Consider the following 27597-nt stretch of genomic DNA (forward strand, 5'->3'; position numbering starts at 1 on the left):
TGTGGTTGCAAGAGCCAGTGATTTATTATTGATTAAACTATTTTGGCTACAAAGAGGGACAGAAGAGACGGGCGGGCATTATAACGAGTTTTACGGGCATCACCAAACAATGTTTAAATACTTCTTATTTATTTTTCTCCTGATTTTAGAAGGAATACGCCGAAGAGAAGGTAGACCCTGGTCATGATGTCAATAATTTGATGATGAAGATATTTGATAATCCTTGGGTAAGGTGTTTATTTTTGTCAAATGATATTACCAAAAGATTATAATGACCTTCAATCAATCACATGAGAGGGGCAGAGGTGCAGAGGGGAAACATAATTATATGGACGCTTTCTGTGATCATCAGACTGACAACAAACATAAAGTGAATGATTTTGTCTCAACTTGTATTATTATGTCTACAGTCCACAACCATGATCATCGATTTCATATTTTCTCTCACTAACTTTTTTTTTCCAATCACCTGATCATTATTTGTCGGTATCTGAGCCGAGTCACCATGTGATTGCCCTGCACACATGTTTCCAGGCTGGCATGAAGACAGCCGATACCCAATGCTGCTCTGCAGTGAACATGCGAATGATTTGCGACGAATGCGAGTGTCGGAAAAAGTTCAACATTTGGAAAATTTCTTATCTCTGTGAATGTGCCCTGACAATGGAACCGTAAATCACTCTTGCGCAGTTTGTGCGTAGTTCAATTCAATTCGATTTCAATTTCAATTTCAATTCATTGAAAACCAGACATTGAATGAACATAAAGCAAATTGATATGAGTCCCAAAGAAGCAGAGCTTGTGAGTGGGGCCCATTATGAATGGACTTTTCGATCCAGCTGACCAGCAAAGAGACCCACAACACGTAAACATGTAATTTATATAATTATATGAAAAAAAAACATCTTAGTTCTTATATTGTAGGCTTATGTGCGAATGTCGTGTGTACCATTGCTTTTTGTGGCGTCACACTGTCCCGAAATTCACTCAAGATGGCAATACGAATATGAGACTTTCAATTTTCGTAACTTGGCCCCGAACGTAGTCAAAAGCAAATCAACAGCCGAAGCAAGTACATCTACTGAAGGTCACACATCGGCACTCGAGCCACGTACGAAGGCTACGCGAAGATGTGAATCTTTATCACGAAGTTTACTCGAAGGACACACGATGGACACAAAGAAACGAAGATTTTGCCATTATCGAGCGATGAGTTACTGCTGGAGCACGAGAAACTCCACTGGCGTTCATACGATGGTTTAAGATGCTCTCACGAATGACCCGATGTTTATACAAATTTTAATATTTCCTTTTTCGTGTGCCCACCTTTGCTCAATTTCAGGACAATGTATTATGTGACGCGTCAGAACTACGGCCAGTCCATATACACCAGCGGAGAAGACTGGTCCTCAGACCTGGGGATATGATTTGCTGCATGGTGGAGTTCCCCCTCCTTCTCGAGGGAGTATTTAATTTTTTGGAACTGAGATTCATCGATCTGGTGCACTCTTTTGGTGGAAATTTGAGAAAGTTTTCAATCAAAATACGGTAAGAAAAATAAATATTTTGTGATATATGGTAACCGAACGGTTCAGTGTTGTGCAATACTGTTTAAAGCGCAAACGCTGACACGCCCTTCAATGACAGAGGCGCTCGCTTACTATGTGTGCTAGTTTCAAGATTACAAGACAAGAAATAAAACAGATAGTATAGTGATAACAATAACAGTAAGACTTTATGCGTTCACTCCATCCCCGTTGCATACGTCTCCTGATAAATATTTAATGACATCGTCCCATTACAGGCAGAAGAAAATTGTATTTAGGGATCAGAAGTATGGAAATAAAGAAGAGGTGACAATGACGAAAATGACGATAAGAATAACTATAATAATAATAGTGATAATAGTGAGAATAATGATTATGATAATAATTATGATAATAATATCAGTGATAATCATAATCACGATAAAAAGAATACGACTGATAACAAAAAATGTAGATATATATTTTTTTTTCCCGAAACCCAGGGGGGGGGGGGGAGGGATGCATATCCCCACCCCTTCCCCGCTGTCTACGCCCTTGACATACACGAAGAATACGTGACTTTATAACGAACAACGTAAATGTTCCCATAATCACGGACGAAAAGTTTCCAGGGGATCTGATAACTGTCTTGAGTAAAAGTTAAATTTGTTCTCTTCTCATTCTTCTCTTTCTCCTTCTTTCATTTCTCTGTATTGTAATGTTTGTTGGTTTGTGAAGGCACGCTTGTGTACAGGTGTGTGTGTGTGTGTGTGTTTTTTTTTTTCTTAGGACCTATACCCTCACAAGCATAGGCTTTTTTGTAGGACGCATTATCTTAATTTTCAAATATGAATATCGCATACCATCGATTGTGAGAGACTGATTTAGGTGCATTCTTTATATCCGGTTTTATATCCGGGTATCTCAAATCTTTGTCACTACGGTATGTGTAAATGACTGAATGTTAACACTATTGTAATTTGTGGAAATCTTAATGAATGAAATGAAATGAAATAACAAAAAGTCAGTGTGAAATCAGACATCTATGTAGGACATACTCTCTCTATAGGTCAGACGTCATGTGAAATGTCACTGATATGCTTATTCCAGGCCCAGGATTCCAGGTAAACTTCTTGTCTGCTGTGATCAGTAATGCCCAATATCTGCAGATCATCTACTTGTGTGAGTTTTGTGTTCCTAAAATATAAGTCTACCCGTGATGATTGTCTCTTTCCTGATATTGTTATGATGAGATGGTACTTGCATAAGTGGGTTTGGAGTTGGGTTTGTACAATGGATTTCATAATCTTGCTGATATTACTCAGAAGGGAGTTTGGGAGATACATTTCACGGTTGGACTTCATTGAGAAGCATAGCTGGAAGAGGGGACTTCATCGGGGCTGGTTGTGTTTGTCTGATTTAAGTTTCCTCAAAGTTCTTTGGTCATCTTTGGCCTTGTAAGTGATTTGTCGAACACATGATGAGTGTCACCCTGACCCTCTTATAGGGCAGAGTGGCTGCGGCATCATCACGATGACACTTCTTTCAAAGGTTTGGCTGAGAAGCTCTGCTTTCTCCTTTGCTGTAGTGTCGACTTGGTCTTGTCCATCTGCATTGGCTACCTTTTCACATAAGGTCACCTTACTTCATCATTCCCTGCTACTAAAAGGCCCCCATTCTGTTAGCTCTTTCCTTTTAGGTTCTCATCATGACGTCACTTTTTCTTTTTTCTGCCTTGTTGTATACCCCTCTTGCTTCTTTGAATTTCTAACTCTTTTCTTCAGCATTTTTCCCCTCTCATTTGATTGTACAGACGCCTTTATCGATTAGCGGCTCTTCGGCAGTGATCGTCAAACCATGCCATGTCTCCTGTCTTTCTCACAACTTGCTAGGGATGAAAACGTCCATTGCTGTGGGGAATAATGCATATGACATTGCTGCATGCAGTCTCTGTGTCGGTTTTGAGGGCCTGGTTCCAGTTTGTAGAAGAGAAATGACCACGCATTCCCCAGTAATCAGCTTTGTCATTATCGCCATACCTTCCTTCTTATGGTTACAGTTCGTTATTCCCAAGGCTCGTTAATCTGAAAATGAAATAAGGTTTTTTATTCCGAAGGTTCGTTTGTCCGAAAATGAAATAAGGTTCGTTATTCCGAAGGCTCGCTAATCCGAAAATGAAATAAGGGTCCTTATTCCGAAGGTTCGTTACGGACCCTATTTCATTTTCGGATCAACGAACCTTCGGAATAACGAACCTTCGGAATAACGCCACAAATGTTCGGATTAACGAACCTCTAGGTATAGGGAATTTGTGTGTTTCGGTTTAACGAACCTTCGGATTAACGAACCTTCGGAATAACGAACAGCACCCCTTCTGATGGTAAGGCTTGTCTCTTAAGACTGGTACCTTGAACTTGACAAGAACTGGGTTATGATGTGATATACCTAGTGTGGCTAGTATTTTTGCGGAGATAACCATATAAGTCAGGACAAGATCCAGGATTCTTTATGGGGCTCATTTACAGATTGGCGTAGTCCTAGGGAATTGGTCATTTCCTGTGTGCGTCTATACCAGCAGTATCAGTGGTGCGGCTGCTAGGCCATTCTGTGCGATGCACATTGAAGTCTACGAGGAGGATCACAGACTGGGCATGACATTCTGTTAGTTTGGAGAAAGTTACAGATTCAAAATAATTGTTAATGTCACTGTTGGCCTTTGGAGGTCTGTAGGTCTACATTGCTGCACAGGGGGTCTTCTGTGCTTGCAGGGACACTGTGGACCACGTAAGTTACAAATCTGCAGGATCTTGATCTGGCCGTGATCAGGGCATTAGACGGCAACCCATCCATCAGTTGTGTTGAAGGTCTCTGCGGCAGCAAAATGAGTAGGCCCTAATGGAAGCCAGAGATGGCGATGCAGACGGCTCCATCCTTTAGACCTACTGTAAAACCTTTTGTAAATTTTATTTAACACTCAAAATGTTGGATTTAACATTTTATAAAGGGTTAGAGGAGTGACATTTAAAATGTTGGATTACCATTTCATGTGGAGTGGACCGTACACACAAAATACCCGCGAGCTTATTGGAAGAGCAATGTGACCTCTTTTGGTATGGTTTTAAGCAATTTAAAAACAACTGACAGAAAGTGATATCACGTGTCTTTTAAAAATGTGTCAGAACAAGGGTTACAGTGTCTGGCAAGTTATAAGGCAGTAATAAAAAACAACAGAAACATACCTCTTGAAAATATGAAAATATGACAACTAAGGTTCTTCAAAGCGTCTTGTGTCTTGTTAGCCTTTTTTTTTCTTTTTTTTTTCTTTTTACAAATCACGATGAGCGGGATAAGTCTCTTGTCACGCTCAAACACATGAACTATATAGAGCTCCCGCTTAGTTGATGGATATGTACCAAATATTTAACAGCTCTACAAATATGTAGAGGAAAAAATTTTCACATTTCTTAATCCCTTCATTTAAATTTTGTTCACGCGTCTCGTTGCTCTTTTTCTTGATTGTAACAGGACTTCATGAAAGACGTAGTTCCAACTAGCTCTGTCATGACGATGCGCAAGGTTGTCCAATCTAATCAGTCATTCTCCTCTCTCCCCTGCCTCCCCCACCCCCACCATCTCCTTCCCTCTGTCTCTTCATTTGTTTTCAGATTGCACAGCTACGTGTAGCCTACTTCTTAACCGTATCACAAAGGTAAACGCAAAGGAAAGAATGAAAATCAGCATGCCAAAACAAATATCGGCAATATCCTGCACTGTACTAACTGATGCCGAAAAAAACAGCAACAATGATAATTCTTTTAGTATCAGTACATTGCAGATACTGCATATTGCAGCCATTACTGCAATAGAATTTCTTGACAATGTATTGTTATTAACAATGTATTATTCCGTTTTTGCTCTGTTTTGTTTTGCTGTTTCTTTCTGTGTGGGAGACTGAGAATGACTACACAGGGGTACTTCTTCACGCGGACTCCCTTCACCCCTGTGAGTTAAGTAAGAAGTGATTGGCGTCAGTAAGTACCCCTGACCTCTCTCCGTCGACCATCAGGGCAGCGAACTCGAGGTAACGCCCGCTGCTAGGCGCAGGACGGAGGTAAACACTGAACGCGGTTCGGTGAAAAGGTCCGACAAATATAGACTTTGAGTGCTATCGTCTGCTTGTCGAAATCTGGAACGTCACCTTTATCCTTCTGTCGCTTCACCTCGGTATCTATATGACCTACTTGAACTTGCCGGGCCATCTTTTTCCCTTAATGTGTTCTTACCCCTTTCCCTCCACCTCCCCCCCCCCGCATGTTTGTTTGTTTTGTTTTTTTTTTTGTCCCTCTCTCTCCCTCTCTCCCTCTCTCTAATACTAGTATTCGTCACTGTGGAGGATGGAATCACAACTTCCTTTGCAATCAATTGATAAGAAAGGGTCCTTGATTTGCTCTCCAGACACAGTTCAGTATTTGCAAATTTGCCAATGGTGAAAAAAAAAATGTGTATGCATGCACATGTAGGATAATAAACCAGGCAAAGTAAAGTGGGTACATCTCTAATTGGAAATATACACTATTGGTCTCGTTATTTTTCGATCGTTTGGTTGAGAAAATTTGAAATTCACTTGTAATCACCATTTTTTCAGACGTTACCTTGACGTGCTGCATATTCATGAAACAATGTTTTCTTAATTCAGTGGACACACAAAACTGTCAATACCTGTCTTCATACAAGTCTATTTATATATCTACATATTACAAGTGATGTTTAATGAAACCGATGCAAAGCGCAAACTAGTTCTGAAATTGTTTACCTAAAAGAACAAACTTAAGGTCTGATTTTCTTTGCAGAACCCCTCCCTGAAAGAAAAAGAAAAGCAAACACGCAAACATAAAACACTTTTACTGCTGTACAACAGTTCTTTAAAGGATCATCCACTCAGAACATAATACTATCCTCCCCCCCCTCTCTCTCTCTCTCTCTCTCTCTTTCTCTCCCTCTTTCTCGTCCCTTTACACACATTGAAATTAGTTACACTTAAAATTAAAACTATCCGTAAATTGCCACGCAGCGGAGGTGTATCCCCGGTTCGTGTAACTTACAATGCATAGGAAATTATGATGGGCCTGCATACCAAAGAAAAAAAGTCAAAATGTGTGCAAGTAGAGTGTATACAAATCAGCAACAGAAATATGACCTTTAACCCTATTCAAGATGGAACACTCAGGGTAGATCACCAAAAACAACAAGAGCCAAGATTTGACCATCATATATCTGAGTACAAATTTCAACAATATTTGTCACGAAACACCACCTGTATGGCGCAGACAAGACACCGTCCCACCAAAATCCAAAATATGACCTTTGACCGTATGATAAAAGGCAGATCACTGGGAATAGCATTACCAGCAACAACCCAGAGAAGGTGCCTAAATTCACCATGAGGCTGGTCAATATGAGTTTAAAAATCAAAAAGAAAAAATCATTAATAAATTTGGATGGTAGAGCACACACAAGAAATATTAACATGGTGGCGGCCTTTGACCCAATAAAAGGCAGAAAATGCTGGCAGCAGACTCAAAACATGTACAAGACAGTCTGTTCCAGATTTGACAATGATACACCTCTGTACAAAAATTGAACGAAATCCGTAAAGAAATGTTGCCAGTATACTGCAGATGAAAGATACTAAAAATCAATCATTCTCTGAATAAAGACGGAACCAGCGAGGACGCTCCCTCCAAATAACTACTTGATTCTTAAATACATGTAAACGCTTCCATATCGCACCTGAATGAAATCTGTCAAGAAACGCAGCCTAACCAGGCCCCACAAAAGACACCAACCAAAATATGACCTTTGACCCTAAACAAGACGGAACACTGGGAGCAGCATCACTGAAAACAATAACGGGTGAGGCTTCATCATAATGCACCTCCATATGAGTTTTGAAATCATTCGAGAAATGTTGATGGGAGAGCAGACACAAGAAATTCTGTATAGCATAGCGATGAACTTTGACCCTGTAAAGGCGGAACATTAGTGGCAGCATCATCTGTCGGGGTTCAGATTTTACCATGACATCTGTACAAAATTAAAATGGGATCCGTTAAGAAATGTTTCTCTTAGAGTACACACAAAAAGCAACCATTTTGTGTTTAAAGAAAGCTCAAAAATTTACAAGTGTAAAAAGCCCTGCTTTTTACACTTGTAAATTTTTGCTTAGCCCCGCACCAACGGTGGGGCTAAGGGGGGGCCTTAGCCCCACCGTTGGTACGGGACTATCCTTAGCCCACTTTCTGTTTACACTCGTTTTTGCCAAAGTGGGCTAGCCCCACCGATAGTACGGTACTATCTGGCCCTGCAAAATAGCAGGGGTTAGCACCGCAATTGCGGTGCCAAGCAAGTGAGTGTAAACAGAACGAAAAAATAATCCTGGGCTAAGCGACGGAGACGAAGTCCGACCCTCACTGACCAATCAGAAACGAGGTAATCAAGTGCTGCCGGTGCGTGCGTGTACGTGTACAGTACACAGCGTAATTATGAATATTCATGTGGTTTGGAAAGTCCGGGGCTAAGAAATACGAGTGTAAAAAGGTCAGTTTTCTCCTTAGCCCCGGACAAGAGATAGTACGGGACTAATTGGCGAGTGTAAAAAGCTGAAAAAATTGGTACGGGACTAACGATAGTCCTGGGTCAGAGAAAGTCCGGGGTTAAGAAACACAAGTGTAAAAAGCCCTTTTGTGAATCGTACCAGTTCGTCGCGAGTCAGCCCGATTTTTATTGCCTACACGATCTTCATCCACTGTCAGATCCCTTGCGATCTCACGGCGACTTACTCTGGGAAATGCCTTAGCCCCCAGCGTCATGGTTGAAAAATACCGCCTGAAATCGTGTCACTCTTGCTTGCTTTAAGGTTAGTGCTGTCAGTCGGATTTTTTTTTTTTCCTGGGGGAGGGGGGGGGGGGGGTTCCTTGCAGCTTAATTAGAGGATACATGTGCAACCTTGTTTTTTTGTTTTTTTTCCTAATACGTTCCCATATATCTTGTTGACCCAACTCAACTGTATAGTTTTATGAAAGTCTATAAATCGCACTAAACACCACTGTCATTATCGCTATCACAGCAACCGTAAAATTGTCTCCATCATGTGGTTTGTTTGTTCTCCTTTGATTATATTTAAGAATTTGCCATATCCTCGAATAACCTGTCTAATTCTGTCTTTAATTTGGTCACATGTTGTATTCGAGCTCCTTATCTCATTTTTTACACAAGGTTTGTACCGGGACCTGCGCTTTAGGTTAAATCGTGTTTCTCAAGCATTTCTTACTTTAAATAGATTCACATTTTCATAAATTGACCATGTTCTATATGATACTAATATTCCATTGCGCTTCCAAGCTGAATAATATTTATTTATTTATTTATTTATTTATTCATGTATCTATTTATTTATTTATTCATTTATGTATTTATAAATTAATCAATTCATAATTTTTTGTCAGGGTAGCCCATTCACCAATAAGTAGTGGTCTTCCATGGAGCCCTGAATAATATTGATGAACATACGTACATTCAATAGCAAAACGTATACACAGAAAATAACGTAGATATAATCATATTGTACATTGCAAAGTAACATTATACAGAAATACAGTCTATATTTATTATGCCACAACAAGAGTTCACCAGAATGCCGATTGTATTAATCACATCACTATTTGTGCAGGAATGTTAGCTAGCACAGAATAAATTTGGTGTGTTACTTACAAATAACAACTTTGTTTAAACAATCTCTTAAATGAATATACGGAAGAAGCTGATCTCATTGAATGATCTAACTTGTTCCAGTCAAGTAAAGAAGATACGATTGGGCTACACTTGTGACAATCAGAGCGAAATCTTGGCACACGTAGACTTCCACTGTCTATTAGCCTTGTGTGATGTTCATGTACATCATTAGGCTTAACTAAGTGTACATGAAGGTAAGAAGATGCTAAGTTAAGAACGCATTTATATATCATCATAACGCGACTTAACGCGAAACGTATGTCTAGTGTCATGCATTTAAGACTCTTGAATAAATCAGCCGACGGTGTGTCATATGCTTTGTCCAATATTATTTGTGTGGCCCTCTTTTGAATTGTTTTTTTTTTTTTTTTGTAGCTTAGTTGTATGGGATTGAAATCTGTTCTACCAAACGACAGCACAGTAATCAAATCGTGGTAACACTAGACTGTTATAGAGTAATTTTAAGAATTGTTGGGGGGGGAAAAAACCTTCGCACTCTTTATCATGCAAACACTTTTCTGGGTAAGTTTACATACATTTTCGATTTGTTTAGACCATTTCAGTTCTTCATCTATTAAAACTCCTAAACATTCGGTGAACTGAACTCTTTTAATCAAACTGTCATTTAATGAAATTCTGAAATTTTCGATTTCCCGAGATTAGCACGGGAACCGATAATCATGACAGAAGTTTTGTCAGTGTTAGGGACGAGACTATTTTTTTCTTGATCCACGCCATAACTTTGTTTAGTGCGACAGTTATCTTTTCTTCCAAAACTGCTGCATCACTAGCACTGACAGTAAAGGTCGTATCGTCAGCGTACATATCTATAACACCTTTTGAAGTACACTCGGGTAGACTGTTGACATAAATTGAAAATAAAAGGGGACCACGAATTGACCCTTGTGGTACACCTTATTTGATAGTTTAAGGATGGGACTTGGCATCATTTTATTTTGTTACACAACAGGTGATTTTTTTTTTTTCATTGAGAATTATAAAAATTAATTGAATTGAAATGAAATATTATTTCCCATCCACGTCGGCATTCCTTACAAACATTTTTCTTTTCTTTTCTATCCACTAATGTCATTACTCCCTGCAAACAACTTTCAATCCCGTCACCCAACCCTAATTGGTAACCATGATAATGCTGTGCAGTAGGCTAATGCGTCGTTCCCACTATCACGATTGGCGCCACGACTCAAATCGTGGTCTAAATCATGAAGCAATCGTGATGATCTTATCTGATTGTATCAGATCATATCAGATTTCAAAATCGTGGCATTCGTGTTAATCGTAGAAATCTTTTCGACGGTTCAACAAGTTTCTGCGATCAACATGATATATTTTTGATCGTGATCACCGTATTAGATTGTCTTGGATCGCAACAAAACGCAGCAAATCTCATCTAATCGTGCTTCTTCATCGTGTTGATCAGGATCGACTTTTTCATAATTTTTTATAATTTCGTGAGATTAAAGTTGTATTATATATTGATATATTTTTATACATATTACTATCATCGTATTGTATACCATTATATATACATATATATATATATATATATATATATATATATATATATATATATCAAATATACATATATCAAAATGGGGAAACTTTTAAACGAAACCCCCCCCCCAAAAAAAAAAAGAGCAAAGAACGAATAATAAATGGCAATGGTATGTCTGCACGTATTGACTAACAAGACTAACGTCACTATAAAAATGAGAATAACTTCATGAATCGTGCATGAATCGGCACACATCAAAGACAAATGGTTACTTTTTAAGATAATTTCTTATATTAATAGTATTTTTGGGGAGGGTCTGTGAAGTATTCTGTTTCTTGTGTGTGTATATATTATATGTAATGATTAAGTGCTGTTGTTTTTCATTATCCATTGTTTGACCCCTTCACATCAATTGTGACACTTTTCACGTTGTTTTTTTTTTAAATGGTTGGTTGGGCATTAATTTAGAGGAAAATGGCTTAGTCATCCCTCATCAAACTGCAAAACCCATTTAGTTTATTGAAAGGATTGACATCAGATATTGTTACCACACCTAACAGCACACGTCGAGTATAAGAAGGAGTAGTTGTGTCTTGGTTGAGTGAGCATACACGCTTTAAAGATGGAGCAAGAAATGCAGAAATGTACTGTTAATATTGAATAAGGGTGGGGTGGAACAATGGATCATAAAATAACGCTATTGAAACATTTGCCAGAAGCAGAATGTTTCGCATACCCCACAAAAATAACTTTTGTGACTCTTTAAAAGTGACCATTGTCGTAAATGTAAGGTCACTTGTACATTACTATAAAGATCACTCTCATTTTCACACAGAAGTTAGTCAATGAGTGTAGCCAGTATCCCTGCCAAAATTTTGCGTAAAACTATTTTAACGAGTGGCATTAATTTTATTTGGGTGAGTTAAACCAAACTTTCAATACCTACCCCATGAGATAGACATTTTGAAATAAAAAGGCACATGATATACACATTATGCGAATATGAAATTAAACATACAAGCAATGCTATCAATTCGACCAACTTTCTTAAATTCAGGGTATTTAACATAATTATTGTTAGCATTCAAAAAGATTCAAACCTACTTTTAGATTACATTTCATCACACTTTTTATATGTATTTCAGAGGAAGGCGTTTTTCTTAATTTTTTTTCTGGAGAAGAGGGGACAATGATCTGATCTTATGTTTGTTTGTTTGTTTGTTTGTTTGTTTTTTTTTTTGGGCGGGGGGGGGTGAGGATTTCGATTGAATAATCTGTCAATTTCTTTAAGTTAATTTTGAAGAGGGACTATCTTAGGTTGTGGCTGGTCTGGGTGCTGCTCGCCTTCTTCCTGTCTGATGATAACGCAATCGTCATTCGCAATACTACAAACATCACGTTGCCATCAACCTCAACCTGTCAGCCCTGGCCATCATCAGTGGTTGTGGATTGAAATCACTCTGCAGAAGTTAGGGAAACAATGAAATCCATTGTCAGCCGGATATGATAATCCCATTTGGGACCAATCGCAGCTCTAATGAGGATCGCTTTACATCCCGATCGTGAAGGATATTGAATCCTATCTCAACAGACCACATTGGTTCGCGGTAGTCGTATTGGAACATATCAGAACGTAGCTGCACGTACCAGACCGGAGATCCCCATAGCATTGATCGTGATAGATCGGTACCAATCGTGGACTCAATCACGATAATCTTATCGGATCATACTGAACGGGAGACTAGATCGTGACAGATCGTATTGCTTGAAACAAACTAATCGAGGTCATATCGCATCCAAGTGTACCAACACGTATCAACTCGCATCACCTCGTATGCAAACGTGAAATTTCTGAGTTAAAATTTTCGCTATCAGTTACAAAAGGCCAATCGCGGTGTTCTACGGATCGCACGATTGTGGGAACGCCGCTTCACACAGATAACATCAACAATCACGTCGGGTCCCGTGCGATGACCGACATGCCATCGGGGCCGATCTGGCGTGCTAGCGAGTGCGCCCGACCGCACTCGCAAGTAAAGTTTTGGTTTGCTAGTGGTTTACCGAATCGAATGTTTTTTGGAAGTATAAAAACACCCCTCCGGCAAGTAAACCGTTATCCATGTTCTTCTACAAAAAGTCGGGAATAAATGCTAGAACAGAGTCTGCAATATGTTTTATTTTGTATTGTTTCGTTTTGGGTTTTTGTTTTTGTTCGTTTGTTTGTTGTTTGTTGTTGTTGTTGGGTTTGTTTGTTCGTTTGTTTGTTTGTTTGTTTGTTTGTTTGGGGGGGGGGGGGGGGTTCGAAACCCGGGCTGTTCGGGTGCCAATATTGTCATGTGTCACGAAACACTCACAAATGGAGATGCACGGCTCTTAAAATCAGTACAATTGGAATAAATGATAAGGGCCGGCAGTTATTTGTATCATTTACGGAAATGACACTAGCTTTCTTCCATTCACCAGGAATGAACCCGGTACGCAATGAGACGCTGAACAGGTGAGATGAATTAGACCGCCGGATATTATAGGAGCTGCTGCTTCCAGTAGTTTGGGATGTATTTCAACAAGACTGGTGGATCTTGAGGTCTGTAACTTTTGCAGAACCTTATATGCAAATGATTCATCGATTTCATTAAAAGGAAATTATTTACACTGCTATTTTACGAAAGGGCAATCCAACACAATTTACACGCAGATTTTACATGTACTAATGTATGTAACTTTGAGTATTGCCCTCCTTATAAGATCACTGTTTAACTATCACATACCATGTAAATGTACTCATGCCTTTTGATAGACGTGATTGGAATAAGGATATTTTGAACTGAATTAAATTGAATTGAACTGAATTCCTCTCAAATCTATTTTCTGGCACAAGCATACATCTTCTCATTTCTTCTACACCCTGAAGTGCTTCCAGGAAGATTGCTCTGCATACCTTCATAGTGCTACTGTCATATCGGTCATTATTAGTAATTCAAGAATAAAATATTGCAAGAGCTACACACACCATCTGAAGGTATACAGAATCAGAGACACACGGTATCTTAGTTTATTCTACAAGAAAACTCTTCAAATCTAAGAACTTTATCATTAAACCTTTTTCCCAAGTACTTCTTACGGTATCATGCTACTATGTATAATAAATTCTCACTGGCATTTAAGTGAGATCTTCACCTCAAACAAGTGTTTTCTGTGTAGTTGCAGTCAACTCACAGGTAAATCCTTGGACAGAGATAAAGTCTGTAGATATCATGCCTAAGCTCCTGCATGACATGTACATAGTGAACTGTCAATTTACTGCCATCCGATCTTAATACATGCACGTACTAACTCAGTAAATTTCTTAGTCCTTTGGGAGAGTCAATGAGGTTGATACATGAAGCCCCCCGCCCCCTTCCTGGGAGAAAAATAAAGCTTACAGATCTGCTTCAGGGTTTTCTTATTACCATCATCTGAACATCACTGTGGGAGGATATGTTCTAAAATAAAAACAGAAAAAAGAAGACAGGTTCCACGCTTTCACTCCATGCAATGCTTACACTGCAATGGGTAAGAGCTACACATTAAGTAAACAACAATACAAAAAATCCCAGTTAAATCAAATAGGGCAAGCACAAACATTACAAAGGTTGATGCTCAGAGTATCTTTGATATTCTTGTTTCCATCATAATTTTATTCTCTCAATTTTTTTTTTCACTCTCATGAATATAGAACTGCTCAAGTGACAACAGTTGTATGAATTTCAATTTCTCTTCATCAGTATATTTGTACATGTACATTTCAACCACTTAATTTGCACAAATCAACATAATTCAAACATCATAATTATATAAGTATCAAAACTGCAAATGTCCAAGAGGCTTCCCCCCCCCCACCCCCCAAAAAGACAAGTAACACAGATATACTATAAAGTCATGTGTTACCGACTCCCTAATCATAATCCAGAGCATGTTGTTACCAACAGCAGATAAAAACAAGGGTCTATTGAATAGAAAAGAAACATTGGAAATGCACCAGTTATCTTTTTATAAACTCTAAGGTACTGTAGTCATAAAATGTACAGTTGTGTACGGCTTGCTTGCTCAACTGCTGATGATTCAACAGCTGTGACTATCTTTACGATCAGTTGCCTTTTCTCAGCTTCAATACCCGAGTTCCCCTGCCATTCTATGATATCCCTATCTGATCAAATCCTGTTCTTCTGATCACTCTGAATTACCTCATTAACTCAGTCATCTATTAGAAGTTGAGCTCACACCCTGATCCCTGGCCTGTTACACTTGAATTAAATATTGACTTCATTCAATATCATGCTTTGTTCAAGTTATACACATATCTTGGTTAATTATAGCAAAATTGTGCACTCAATTTGAAATCTCATATTTTTCACAATAACAATGGCCTTGACATATGTTCTCAAAATTATACCAGCCACACTTCTGTGACAATTATCGGTCACATTTCACTATGTATTGCAATATGAGTGATCAAAATTTACAATTTTTCCAACTTTATAGTTTACCTGCATTCCATTTCTTAACTTCCATGACTGCCACTGAACTTAATGCTTCTACTCACAGAGCCTCCACCTGCCAAGATCCATAGAAATTGCTAGCATGAACCCTCAGATCTTGTAAAATTTCCTGCAAACTGCACATTTCACCCTGCAACTCAGGCAAAGATCCATATTGAAAGGTTAATTAACATCCTATCCTACTGTCTGCCCACAAGTTATATCAAGCAATTGAATGATAATTCATCACTCATAGAATTATTGAAAAATGCACATAAATATGTGCAGGGACATACTTATGAAACCTGAATGATTGAGCATATATATTACTGTATGACACATGCCTTTAAATCACTTATTGCATAAACATATGCACTTATACACCTCTGGCACTGTGAACTTAAAGCACATGCCTTCAGATTTACATACCTAAAATGGCCGATGGTAAGTCCTCACCAATCACAGGATCTGTTAAAAATAGGTCACCCAGGTTTTCTTAGACAGTAATACTACGAAAATATCATGTGGCAAATCATTGTTTAGTGCTTCCTATACTGTTATCAAGTGGAAGGATGAATGAAATCATCAGTCCCATAATACCTTAAAGAACAAAGTTGCACTGTGTTGATTGCAAGCAATGGATATCTGAATAATAATGATTAGCAAATGCACCTTGCACTTCTCATTTCCTCTGACAGAGAACAGGGTAACATGATAGTGGCCAGCAGTTTTCTCTGATCAATTCACATAACCTTGAAAGTGACTGAACAAATGCTACATAATATCAGCATTTAATGCTTAACCTAAAGTACAGCGAAATGATCAGTATAATCAAGCCTTTCAAGAAAGACAGGCAAACCCCACTATAATTAGAAACTTAAGACCACAGGATTTAACTTTGTAAAAAGGGTAATTTTGAAAAGCAGATGACCAGCTTGCCATTGGAATATGCTCATGTGGGACAAGATAATAACAGCTAGTGAAGTGAAGCCCCACTTGCATATCAGAAAATAATCTTGTTAGCACATTTTCATGTGAAGTTAAGGGTACTTTAAAATGCAATGCTTCAAATGTATGCTATTGATAACATCACAGCAATTCAGCAATTTGCTCAATGGATATACAGAGTATAAGTGCACTGCCATCATGAATTCATTACAGGTGGTTTGAAATAATTTGTGTAGTGGGGACAATGTTAGGTAAATACAGCAAGATGCATGGAGTGCATTATCATAGGTGCAGGAGAGGCATGTAATGGACTTATAGATGAGATAGTAATACATCAAACTGTTTGAGTGTGTAATGGCAAGTCTGTAAGTATCAAAGAGATAATAATCTCAAACTCTTTGACCTCATAAATCCCTCTCCCCCTTCTTTATTGGTCTCTCATTTTCTCATGCATACCAATCTTCAATTTGTGTGTGACTTGTTCTTTTACAGTACATGGTAACAATTGATGCAAGATGCATCTGCTTCATTCCCTTCTTGCTAAGTACAACTTTGGCACAATCTCTTTAAACGACTTTGTGCAGAACATTTCTGGAAGGAGAACAAAGACAAACAAATATCAACCATTGCAAACTAATTGTGCTACTGCTTTTCACTCATAGTTGGCGTCCACACAGATTAATATGGCAGTCTGGGGTTTAGTGCATAGCCAGCATGGATACAGTGCCTAGTAACATTGAAGTTAAGGAGATCAGTCACCTTACTAATCCCCTCCCCCTTCTTACTCTACTTGTTTCAAGACACCAGCTGTAGCAATTGATAATAGTGACATTTGCAGAATTCTTCTATCCATACATCACAACATTAAATGAGTCTGCGATCAAGAGCTTGAGATTCAGTTACACCTTCTTTTATGAGTGTGTGAGGTAATTTTGACTGATCATGAAAATAATATCCTCTCACATAGCAAGTATTTCTGTAAATGTTTATGAACTAAGCTTTCTATATCAAGAGAGTTGTGTTGTAGGCATGCAAGTAAGAAAGAAAAGAGAAAGAAATAATGCCTCCGGCACCACTTCGTGGCGGAGGCATAAAAAAGAAAATCTCCTCTCAATATTGAATGCTTGTTCTATTGGTTTTTATCATAATGGGATTCACGATGCCATAATATCACATCCACTGCATGGGTTACAAAAGTAAAACTTTATAATCCTTTTCTAATGAAATTTGAAGAGGAATTGAGAACATCAATAACATGTTTTCAGCATGGATCAAAGCTTTAAAAAATCAGTGTCATGAGCATTTATACTTATTTATACTCATGCAACACCATGGTATATAACCCCTATCGGCACAAGAAGTAAGATCGATTGCACTTGAGAACGACAAGTTTGAATTGATACAAACTTTGTCCTTCTCGTCTGCCCATTCAAGAGTGCCTCCTACAGATAGCAATGTGTGCTTCTGCTTCAGTTCAGCAGTGATGAAATGACATTTGCTGAAACTATGCTAGATTGATGACACAGAACACATATCCAACAAAACACCTCTTCTGCTGCAACTTGCATTCCCAGAGCAAAGCACCATGTTTGCTGACCATTGACATGTGCACCATGTACACCCAAAGGTGTACTGATTCATCTTTCTCCAACCCCTTGGGTTGAGGCACCATTCTTCATTTGCAACACATAGCTCTACTGTCTGATTCTCCATCTTTTCAGGCCAAGTAGATAAATGTATTGATGTCTCCCTCGTCCCGCTTCATGTACTTGTGTTCAATCAGCCACTCGATCTGCTCCTTGATCATTTTCTTTTGAGGGAGGAACATGTTTTTCAGGATTTCAACAAGCTCTGTCTGCAGCTGGGCATTGCTCAGCTTCTTCCTCATCTTCATGATCTTCACTATTGCTTCCTGTTGAAGGATACAAGAAGGCATTGTCATGATATAATGTAACTTAAGTCTGCAAAGTTATTACTAGTGAAATCTACATATTGATTAGTCAAGTCCTTCAATGTGTCATCTCTAATCCCTAACCAGTGAAGGAAAGAAAGCATACCAAGTGAAGTGAGGTATATCAATTTGCATAAATTTAGATTTGTCTCATGATTCATAATTAATTAAGATCTTAACACATATCACTCCACCCTATCACTGACATATGTAATAGAGTACCTCGGCAGGTTTTTGAGAGAGCTATGTAGGTCTGAATGCACTGAAGCTATCACAAGCTATGCCCAGCTCAGCTGGTTTGGTCATGTACAATGCATGAAGACTAGAGGCTCCCGAAAACAAGCACACTACTGCGAGCTGCCCACTAAGAAGCATAATTATGAGGAGTGCTCCACAGATGTGGTACAAAGATCACTCCATGGAGTAAACTCCTCACTCACTAATCGACATCCACACCAATGCTGTGGATTGTACATATATGATAGCATTGTCAGGTAAGCAATGGTTCAAAAAGCTTCAACAGAGAGGCAAATACGCTTGGAAAAAAAGGGCATTGTACGCATATATTAAATGGGTTAGTCAAATACTGGTTAGTGATTGGCTAAACAAGTTCACGTGATGGAGGTACATTGGTTATGTTTGCCCATGGGCAGAACTTTTTTTGTAATGTTCTCCCATGGGAAAACATTTTCACGTAAGAAATGACAAACGATACCAAACAATTGAACGATCATATTTTTTACGCAATCGACAGGATAAATTTGCCTATTTCATACAATGTGAAAAAGCAGATGACCGATTATTGTAATGCGTATGAAAGTGTGATAATTTGACTAACTCATAAAATAAAACAGATGATGACTTTTGTTGTCAGGAACATGTACCAAACGTTCCATTCTCAGGGTATGAAATGCTATTTCGGGAGGCTATAAGTTATAACCTCCCTCAATAGCATTTCAAACCATTCCTTCAGGTGGAACATTCGGTATGTTCCCTCCCCCGCCAGTCATCATCTGTATAATATTGTCTGCTTAGGATCATCTAGATAATTATGTAATGTCAGCTGTTGATTTTCTAAATCCTTCTTTGGCATCTTTAACTATTCAAGAACTTTGGAATAACTTTCATCCTAAATGCCTCTTTGAAGATGTCATCTTCATTATCACTGGACTGGACTGAACATCAGCAAAGGTCATAAATATGTAAAACAGCATATTAAAGCACGATTTCAGTGACCCTTGTTAAACACAAAATGAATGCATAGCATCATAACATTATCCTATGACATATCACGTAATGAGACAACATATTAGTTAACTTTGTGGAAAGTACAGGAGCTTGCAAAGTGGATTACCATCATGAATGGCACAAGGTAAAACTTAAAAAAAAAACCATGTCTATCAATACCAAATAGCCTTTCCAGAAAGTGTGAAATATATCCTACTGGTGCAAATGGTGATATCATCATATTATGTTAAAGACACGAAGGATGTGCCTTTTATTGTCACAAAGTCACGTGTAATGCCTCATGAAATGAAGATCTTGAACACACCTGAGTCCTGAGAATCCTGAGTTGTACAATGCCTTCTTTATCCTCTTCAGCACTTCTCTCTGTGGATAGTTGAAGCCTGCCTATCAGGTTGATCTTGCCTCGCTTCTGGGGCTTGCCATTCTTTCTGGAGGGATCAGTGGTGATTTACATGATACACAATAAATGAAAACAGAATGTTTTTTTCTTCAAATCTTTAGTCTTCAAAAACAGCAAAGTTCTGCATGTGGCCTGAGCTTCAACATTCTAATGACTTTGGATAGTCACTGTTTACAACTGAATAGTCATATTTGCTCTGTTTTATGGGAAATGTACATCGTATATCGATAGTACTGTACTCAACTTGATATACATAAATATTGCACACAATACTGTTAGGCACTGTCTACTTTGGACTTTACATTTTTAATGATTGAATCAAATACTGCTTCATTTGCAAAGTATCTCCCTTCAACACCTCCCCCCCCCCCCAAAAAAAAAAAGCAAATATGTCTCATAGACACTTCGTAAACATACTACAGCCAATTTCTTTCTCTTCTTTTTTTCCCTATTCATTGTATTTAAAAAGGAACAACTGGACAGAGAATGGGGAATTAGATAATGTGAAAACAAAGTAAAACTAAAACCTCATCAGAGTGTGCTTGAACTACCGTGACTTTGGCACATTCCACAACAGGATATGAAAAATGAGGCAAAGACTGCACACAATCTAGCTTTTAAGGTAACATATGAACATGTATACATACACTGAAAATTTTCCATATCAATAATTTTCAATAACTCTTACACTGTGGAAGTAATCTTTCCATCTTTCAAATGTGATTCCTGTATCAACATTACAAGTAGCTCATCAGATGCTGAAAAACACATACTTTGTATAACAACAACAAAAGGTCATTCAATTTTTGGTCATTCAATTTTCTATTCCAATTGCTCCAAAGGGTAAGAAAAATTTGCTTTTATTTTCTTCTCAGATGGGTTTGTCCACTGCACAAGCAATATCCAAGTGAATACAATACATCACAAATACACTGACAGGAATGTGGCACAAATCAGTAAGAAAAAAAAAAAAGATGAAAAATGTCTAGAGCTCAGACAGCCTGTCCTTCTCAGGTGGCTCTACTGACAGCAGGACCATCTCCTGATGGTTATCACAGAGTCAAAGCCACGCATCTCTCAGAATACTCAGCTTGGGGAATTCATCACTTTTCAAAGCAAAAAACAGACACACAGTGCATCAAATTTTGGTCAGACTTACATGACAGCAAATTCCTGGTTGACCCAGAAGACAGTTCCATCACTGAACTCCTTGGGTGATTTAGCCTCAGGATGCATGAGGATTAGCTGCCTTTTGAGTTTGGCAAATGCCACCAGTGACTGTTGTGAAGGAGTTATGATGAAGCTGTATTATCATTTGTGCAGTTTGAAGTGTATATACCAGAAATCAAAACATAATGTGTGGAAAACTTTTCAAATTCACTTACACAACATGACAATTTTTTTTTTCTATAGCGAGAATAAATTCAGTGTCCTGTGAATATGTGCAAGTACTTGTAAACATGTTGCACGAAATGGCGAAATGGAATCACGCATAGAGATCATCACCAACCAATGATGTAAATGCTTCATCTTCATCCATTAAGTGTCACTCAGCTTGCATAATCAATCATAATAGCCTACATATTGAGAATAAGGGAGTACACAAATAAATTTGGGCATGAAACACCATCAAGAAAGAGTCAAGTTCAATTCACGAACATATAACTTTAAGAAGGCTAACTTCTTTGGAAAAATGGCGAGTGGTCAACTCGCTCTGAAGGTGCACAATAATTTCAATTTGCACAGAAAAAAAGCAAAACTGATGCATGAAGAATAAAATGTGACCAATGTTGACACCAATATGTCAATTTGGCATGGGGAAGGTAAAATTCAATGAAGATGATGCAATATATACAAGTCAAACGATAAAATCAATATCTGTATATTCTCAACATTTTGCCAAGGAAATTTCATACATTTACAGTAGCCTCCAATGTACACAAATATTGTCTGCTAGTCTCCTATGCATAAAACAAGTGCTCTCAACTTCTTCTTTTCTCCTGCCCCCTTTCTTTTTCTTTTTCTTTTTTTTTTTTGTATACCAAGCAAGGTAAAAAGATACCCTAACCAGCAAAGAAACTGACAGCAAATCTATACAAAAACACACGCACGAAGAAAAAAAAAAATGAAAAGATAAAATACCAGAAAATGACTGTAAGTCAACTTACCCACAGAGTCCTCCTGAGTTCATGGTCTGGCAGCTCTGTGGCCAGCCGAAGATTCTCCAGTGATATCTTGTCATGTGGCCTCTGGTTCCATGCAAAGAGGACGCCCATCTGAAAGGTTGTGACCTCCAGGTCAAACATGCCTACCTCATTCTTCAAGGTGATCTAGAAGATATCGCAGAAACATATAACACACACTGACAATAAAATGTTTTATGTTTAAGTCTAATCTTGAGAACTCTTTCATTTCCCTTCAACTACTTATGAGCCCAGGCACTTAGATGTAAGTTGCTTTGTTTTGTCATTGGCATTCAGTCAATTCCCCAAATTTGGTTGAATTGTTCGCTAGCCACCCCTCTCAGGCATACTGTATAAGCCATATATTTCGCGAGTCTAAATTTTTGCAACTCGGGAATTCCCGACAATTTCGCGAGTGGTTAAATTCGCGATCATGGAGTCTTGTACTGAAAGGAGAATTGTAAACGCGCACGTCACATTCACATCAGGATCAGAGTCAATATCTTTGTGTGTCTTTAATTTCGCGAATAGCACCCGACTTGCGAAATTTGTGAATATAAAAACCTTGCGAAATATTCAGCGTATACAGTAAACATGTACCTCAAGTACAACAGGAAAGTTTGGGTGACACAACAGGCCTTAAGGGGATTAGGCAATCTTTATTCATTGGCAATTACAAAGTAGTTTCTAGACATGCGAGAAAAAAAAAAACAGTGGATGTACCAATTGGCAAACAGAGTTAAATATGTATTTACTTGCTCATGAACAAGAGACCAGGGGTCTCGGGCTCACCCGAGTATTGCAAGTTCACCTTCCATGCATTCTTGCAGACTAATACCCGAGAACATTGCAAACTTTGGGGGGGGGGGGGGCAGCTTTGAGGGCTTCTATGGGGGCATGGTATCCATATGCATGATTATAACATCACACTGGTAAAATATCTGACAAGTACACTGTCTCTAAGAACAAATGAACAATGCAGTCTAATAAGAAAAAATAAATAAATAAACTTCAGTGGGTTGAATGTAATTTTTTTTTTTCAGGTTCCTTAATTTGGGGCAGGGGGGCTAGGACTCCCGAGGGGGAGCATGGTGCTCTTTTGTAAAAACTGAGATCCTATCCCCCTAGGGTTGCTACCTGCCAAGTGTGGTGAAATCCGTAATTGGGTTTTCAAGAGGGAGGAGAAAATGTACAGTTTACAAAGGTACCCTATTTGGACCCCTCCCCTCCTCCTGCTCCAAGGGGCACCCCTGGATCCGCCATGAACAAACTTGAAACTACACTCATCAATGTACTTACTCAGAGTATTAACTTAGCTCCATTACTTCTGGTTCTACAGAAGAGGATTTTTAAAGATTCCTTATTTTATTTTTAAATTTTTTTTTTGTTATTATTATTATTATTATTATTTTTTTTTTTTTTTTTTTTTTGGGGGGGGGGGGGGGGGGTTGGGGCCCCCTGGGGTGGGGTGGGGGGGGCATGGTGCCCATCTGAACAAATTGAGATCCTATACCCCTAGTGATGCTACCTGCCAAGTTTGGTGAAAATCTGTCATGGGGTTTTCATTAAGATGAAAATGTACAATTCAGGCCTCCATTTGGACCCTTCCACTGAGCTCCAAGGGGGCACCCCTTGATCCACCATGAACAAACCTGAAACAACACTCATCGATGTACTAATTCATAGCATTAAAGGGCTGGTACAGTTTCAGTTGAGATGGAGCTTCAGGTTTCCTATCTTTTTTTTTTAATGATGATTTTTTGAGATGAGAAACCTCCCATGAAATATGAAAGATGACACATTCCTAAGAGGAATTGAAGGTTTATGTGAGGAAAACTGGTTTTGAAATGGCTGAGATATCCAAAACAAAGTGATCATACTAAAAGGTGGGACCCACCTTTTATTGGGATTGTTTTGTTTTACTTTTTGGATATCTAAGCCATCTCAAGACCAATTTTCATCAAATTAACTTTGAACTCCTCTTAAAATTGTATGCTCCTAAACATTTCTTAAAGTGGTTATTAAGTATCTTACAAAAAGTTAAAAGCTGAATCCTCACCTCCACCAAAACTATTTGGTGAATATTTGTCATGGGGTTTTCAAGAAGAAGATAAAAACGTAAAAACTTTATGCACGCCACACGCCAGACGCCGGACGAAAAGTGATCACAATAGCTCATTTGAGCCTTTGGCTCAGGTGAGCTAATGAAAAGTCATCAATAATCCTCTTAAGAATAAAGCACATCAATGAACTAGAAATATAGCGACTGGTATGCCTCCGCAATAATGCATTATAGTTCTCCGAATAGGTCTATAGCACAATGTCTTGACAATGTATGATGACAGTTTCACATAAGTGGAAAAATATTAAAATTACAGGTTTGTCACAAATGTATTGAATGTTAACTTTCCTTGAACTAGATTTATTTGGGTGAATGGCTTTACTTGCTAATAAGATGTGCAGGTAGTTGGGGATTTGTACCAAACTTCTGACCCTTTCATACAACTAAGTTTAAAGAAGAAGTGAAATTTAGCACTTTCACTTGACCTTTAACCTTTTGGCCTTTGACCTTTTGACAAGAAACTTCCAAGAGAATCTGTATTGGGTAATACATGCATACACTAAGTTTCAAGAAAAAATCCTGCAGGCATTGCACAGATAAGAGGGAAATAATGACATTTTGATGAGTTGACATCGACCTTTGACCCCTGACCTTTCACCCATGACCCCTAAAATCCCTACATGATCACTGCCAGTCAGTACATGCATATATACTAAGTTCCATGAAGATACCTTGAAATGTTTGTGAGATATGGAGAAAAAAGTGAAATTTTAACATTTTCACTTGACCTTTGACCCTTGACCTTTGACCTCATGACCCAAAACTCTCTCTGGGGAATCTTTATTTGGTAGTTCATGTATACACCAAGTTTCAAGAAAATACCTCCAGGCATTGAAGAGATATAGGGGAAATAGTGAAATTTTGAGCATTTGACCTTCACCTTTTGACCTTTGACCTTGAGCATGTGCACCTTAAAGTTGATAGGCACAACTTCACTCACTCATACATATATATGCCAAGTTTCATTAGGATACCTCTAACGGTTTTTTAGATACGCTGTCCACAAAATTGATTACGGACAGACGGAAGGACGGACGGACGGACAAACCAAAAACATAATGCCTCCGGCGACACTTCGTGGCGGAGGCACAAAAACAGGACTTACAATTCCATTGGACATAAGGTGGTGCCACTGCAGCTTCCTACCACTGTGCTTATTCCTATAGAAATCCTCCACCTCAGGAATAAAGTCCTCAAGTTCCACAGGTAGGGAAACTGGCACACGCTCACTGCTTCTTGACCATGCACCCGCATTCAGAATTTTGATGTTCATATTATCTGAGAAAGAAGCAGATACAGAAATTGGTTAATAATGGCATATCATTATCATTAAACTGAACACAAAGATTTCTGTTATGTATCTTTTGTGTCATTCCAGAGCACCTATATGTATCAAGGGAATACAGCACTTAATGGCTACATACTTGCTTTCTTATCATAGACATTGAAGGGTACAGGAATGGTTTCCTACAAAGAGGACAGTTGGGAAGCAGGACCTGAAAGATCACAGAAAATGTAATGAAGTTTTGTGTGTGTGTGTGTGTGTGTGTGTGTGTGTGTGTTGAAAAAGATACAGCTATAAGATACATGCACATAGTGTATGTCCATCCCTATGTAATGTTTCACTAGCGCTGTTACAAAAGTTTGTTAACATCTGTAGATATTATTATTACCTGCAACATTGCCATAGTTATTTCTATGCAGCTCCTTGAAGGCCTGGTTTAGGTCCTCTGAGACCTTGATGTCCTGGAACATCCTGGCTAGCTTGTTCACATAGTCTGCAGGCATGCCCACTTCCTGCAAGAAACGTCACAACTTCTCATCAAGTTTTATTGACGATTAAGAGGCCAAAAGTAAGGACAACTGGCGGAAAAGTATTGAAAACTGCAATAATTCTTTGCTTTTCCTCTCTCCTACTGCCATATTTGTGTATTACGTTACCACTTTGTTATTATGCTGAGCATAATCTTTCAATCTAAGATGAGTGAATGGCACTTCAAAATATAAAGGACATTGTAAAACATGTAAAACTTCGACTCCATGCTAGTTGTTGGTAGGGTGTAGTTTGATTTTTTTTTTTTTTGCTAATCAATTGAAACCCTTTGTTCTGCTACATCACATTTCTCCTCCAAACAAAGTGTGCAAAGAACCCATTCTATCTAAGGATAGCTCCACTGAGAGTCTGAGGCTAAAATTCTTACCCTGAGCCACTCTACCATGTTTTCCTCCTTCTCACTGTCTGCTGAGGTGTCCAGTATCAGTCTCCTTGTCAAGTGTGCCTTGTGGTACCTCATAAACACATCCTTGTTTTGTACATACTTCAGCACCAGTAGCTACGAAGACAAGTTCAAAATTAATATCATCAATGGTCTGTACATCTTAACATTTACTGCCATCTCCTTTTTGTCACAAGCATGGCAATGAAGAAGAATAGAATATGATATACAAATACATTAAATGGTGGAAACAAAAAGACAATGACTGCAGGTATGATAGAGAGGGGACATAAAGACTTGATTGAAATAAACTTCCAAAAACCATTTAATGAACCCACAGATAAAACACAATTCAGAAAGAGCACACAGAAATTCAATTTTTAGGTCCAGAGAATACAAAAATCATCATAAATGACATCCAATGTGTCAAGTACTGGTTGTATGTAATAAATTATCTAAACTCCCGTAGACAAAGAGCGTTCAGAACCTAACATTGTAATCCAAGGCTCCTCCAACATTCATTATATCAGTGAAAATGTCTCTGTGATGATAAAAAAGAGACAATGATACAGAAACTGATTTGCATGGCCCTCCTTGCTCAACTAAGGAACAGGCAGAATGTTGTATGATTGCTTCACTATTGCAGAATACGTAACTGAAAAACTGTATCCTACGCTACTGAAGACCATTCTTGTTGGAAAAATGTTGAACTCTATAGCAATGGCAGTGAAGGGATGATCAGATTAAGTAGAAATTTTGCACACTCCATTTAAACTAATTCTACTCATGACAAATGCTAACTTTCCAAGCAGTAGCATCATCCTTTCGAAAGTTCTTAGAGTTGAAAGTGAAGAGTGTGTACAAGGTTTTAAAGAAATGAAAAGGGCGCCACTAAGATGTTATACCTACCTAATCAGACAATTAAAAAAAATAGGAGTTCTAGATAAACAGTTTTTATGATCACATATTTTAGAATTATGTAGAGTAGAATTGCTCTTTCAGAGAAGCTAAAAGACTAAAAGTGATTAAACTGAATTTAAAGATAAATCAAATTTGTGAGACTTGATGCATCAACCATTTAGTACCCCCTTATAGTATTGAACAAATTGAAAGGTAACCACATCATTTGGGGCCTCACAATCAATTACAATACATCATTTTTTTATTATGTCTGATTTG

General features: G+C 38.3%; 1 protein-coding gene across 1 annotated transcript in view; it reads right to left on the reverse strand.

The window, feature by feature from the left end:
- Window positions 1–14827: 14827 nt before the first annotated feature.
- The window catches only part of LOC139739119 (cullin-5-like), a 57561-nt gene continuing 44791 nt past the window's right edge, over window positions 14828–27597 (reverse strand). The window contains exons 13-19 of the mRNA XM_071649738.1: window positions 26404–26535; window positions 25876–25999; window positions 25308–25480; window positions 22066–22227; window positions 21057–21175; window positions 19802–19925; window positions 14828–18210 (exon numbers count right to left, since the gene is read on the reverse strand). Of these exons, the coding sequence (XP_071505839.1) occupies window positions 18016–18210; window positions 19802–19925; window positions 21057–21175; window positions 22066–22227; window positions 25308–25480; window positions 25876–25999; window positions 26404–26535 (1029 nt within the window). The 3' untranslated portion in view covers window positions 14828–18015. The remainder of the gene's footprint in view (window positions 18211–19801; window positions 19926–21056; window positions 21176–22065; window positions 22228–25307; window positions 25481–25875; window positions 26000–26403; window positions 26536–27597) is intronic.

This window comes from Diadema antillarum, unplaced genomic scaffold (genome assembly GCF_040938485.1).
Source record: "Diadema antillarum isolate AM-2024a unplaced genomic scaffold, OU_Dant_1.0 seq00000783_RagTag, whole genome shotgun sequence".
Lineage (NCBI taxonomy): Eukaryota > Metazoa > Echinodermata > Echinoidea > Diadematoida > Diadematidae > Diadema > Diadema antillarum.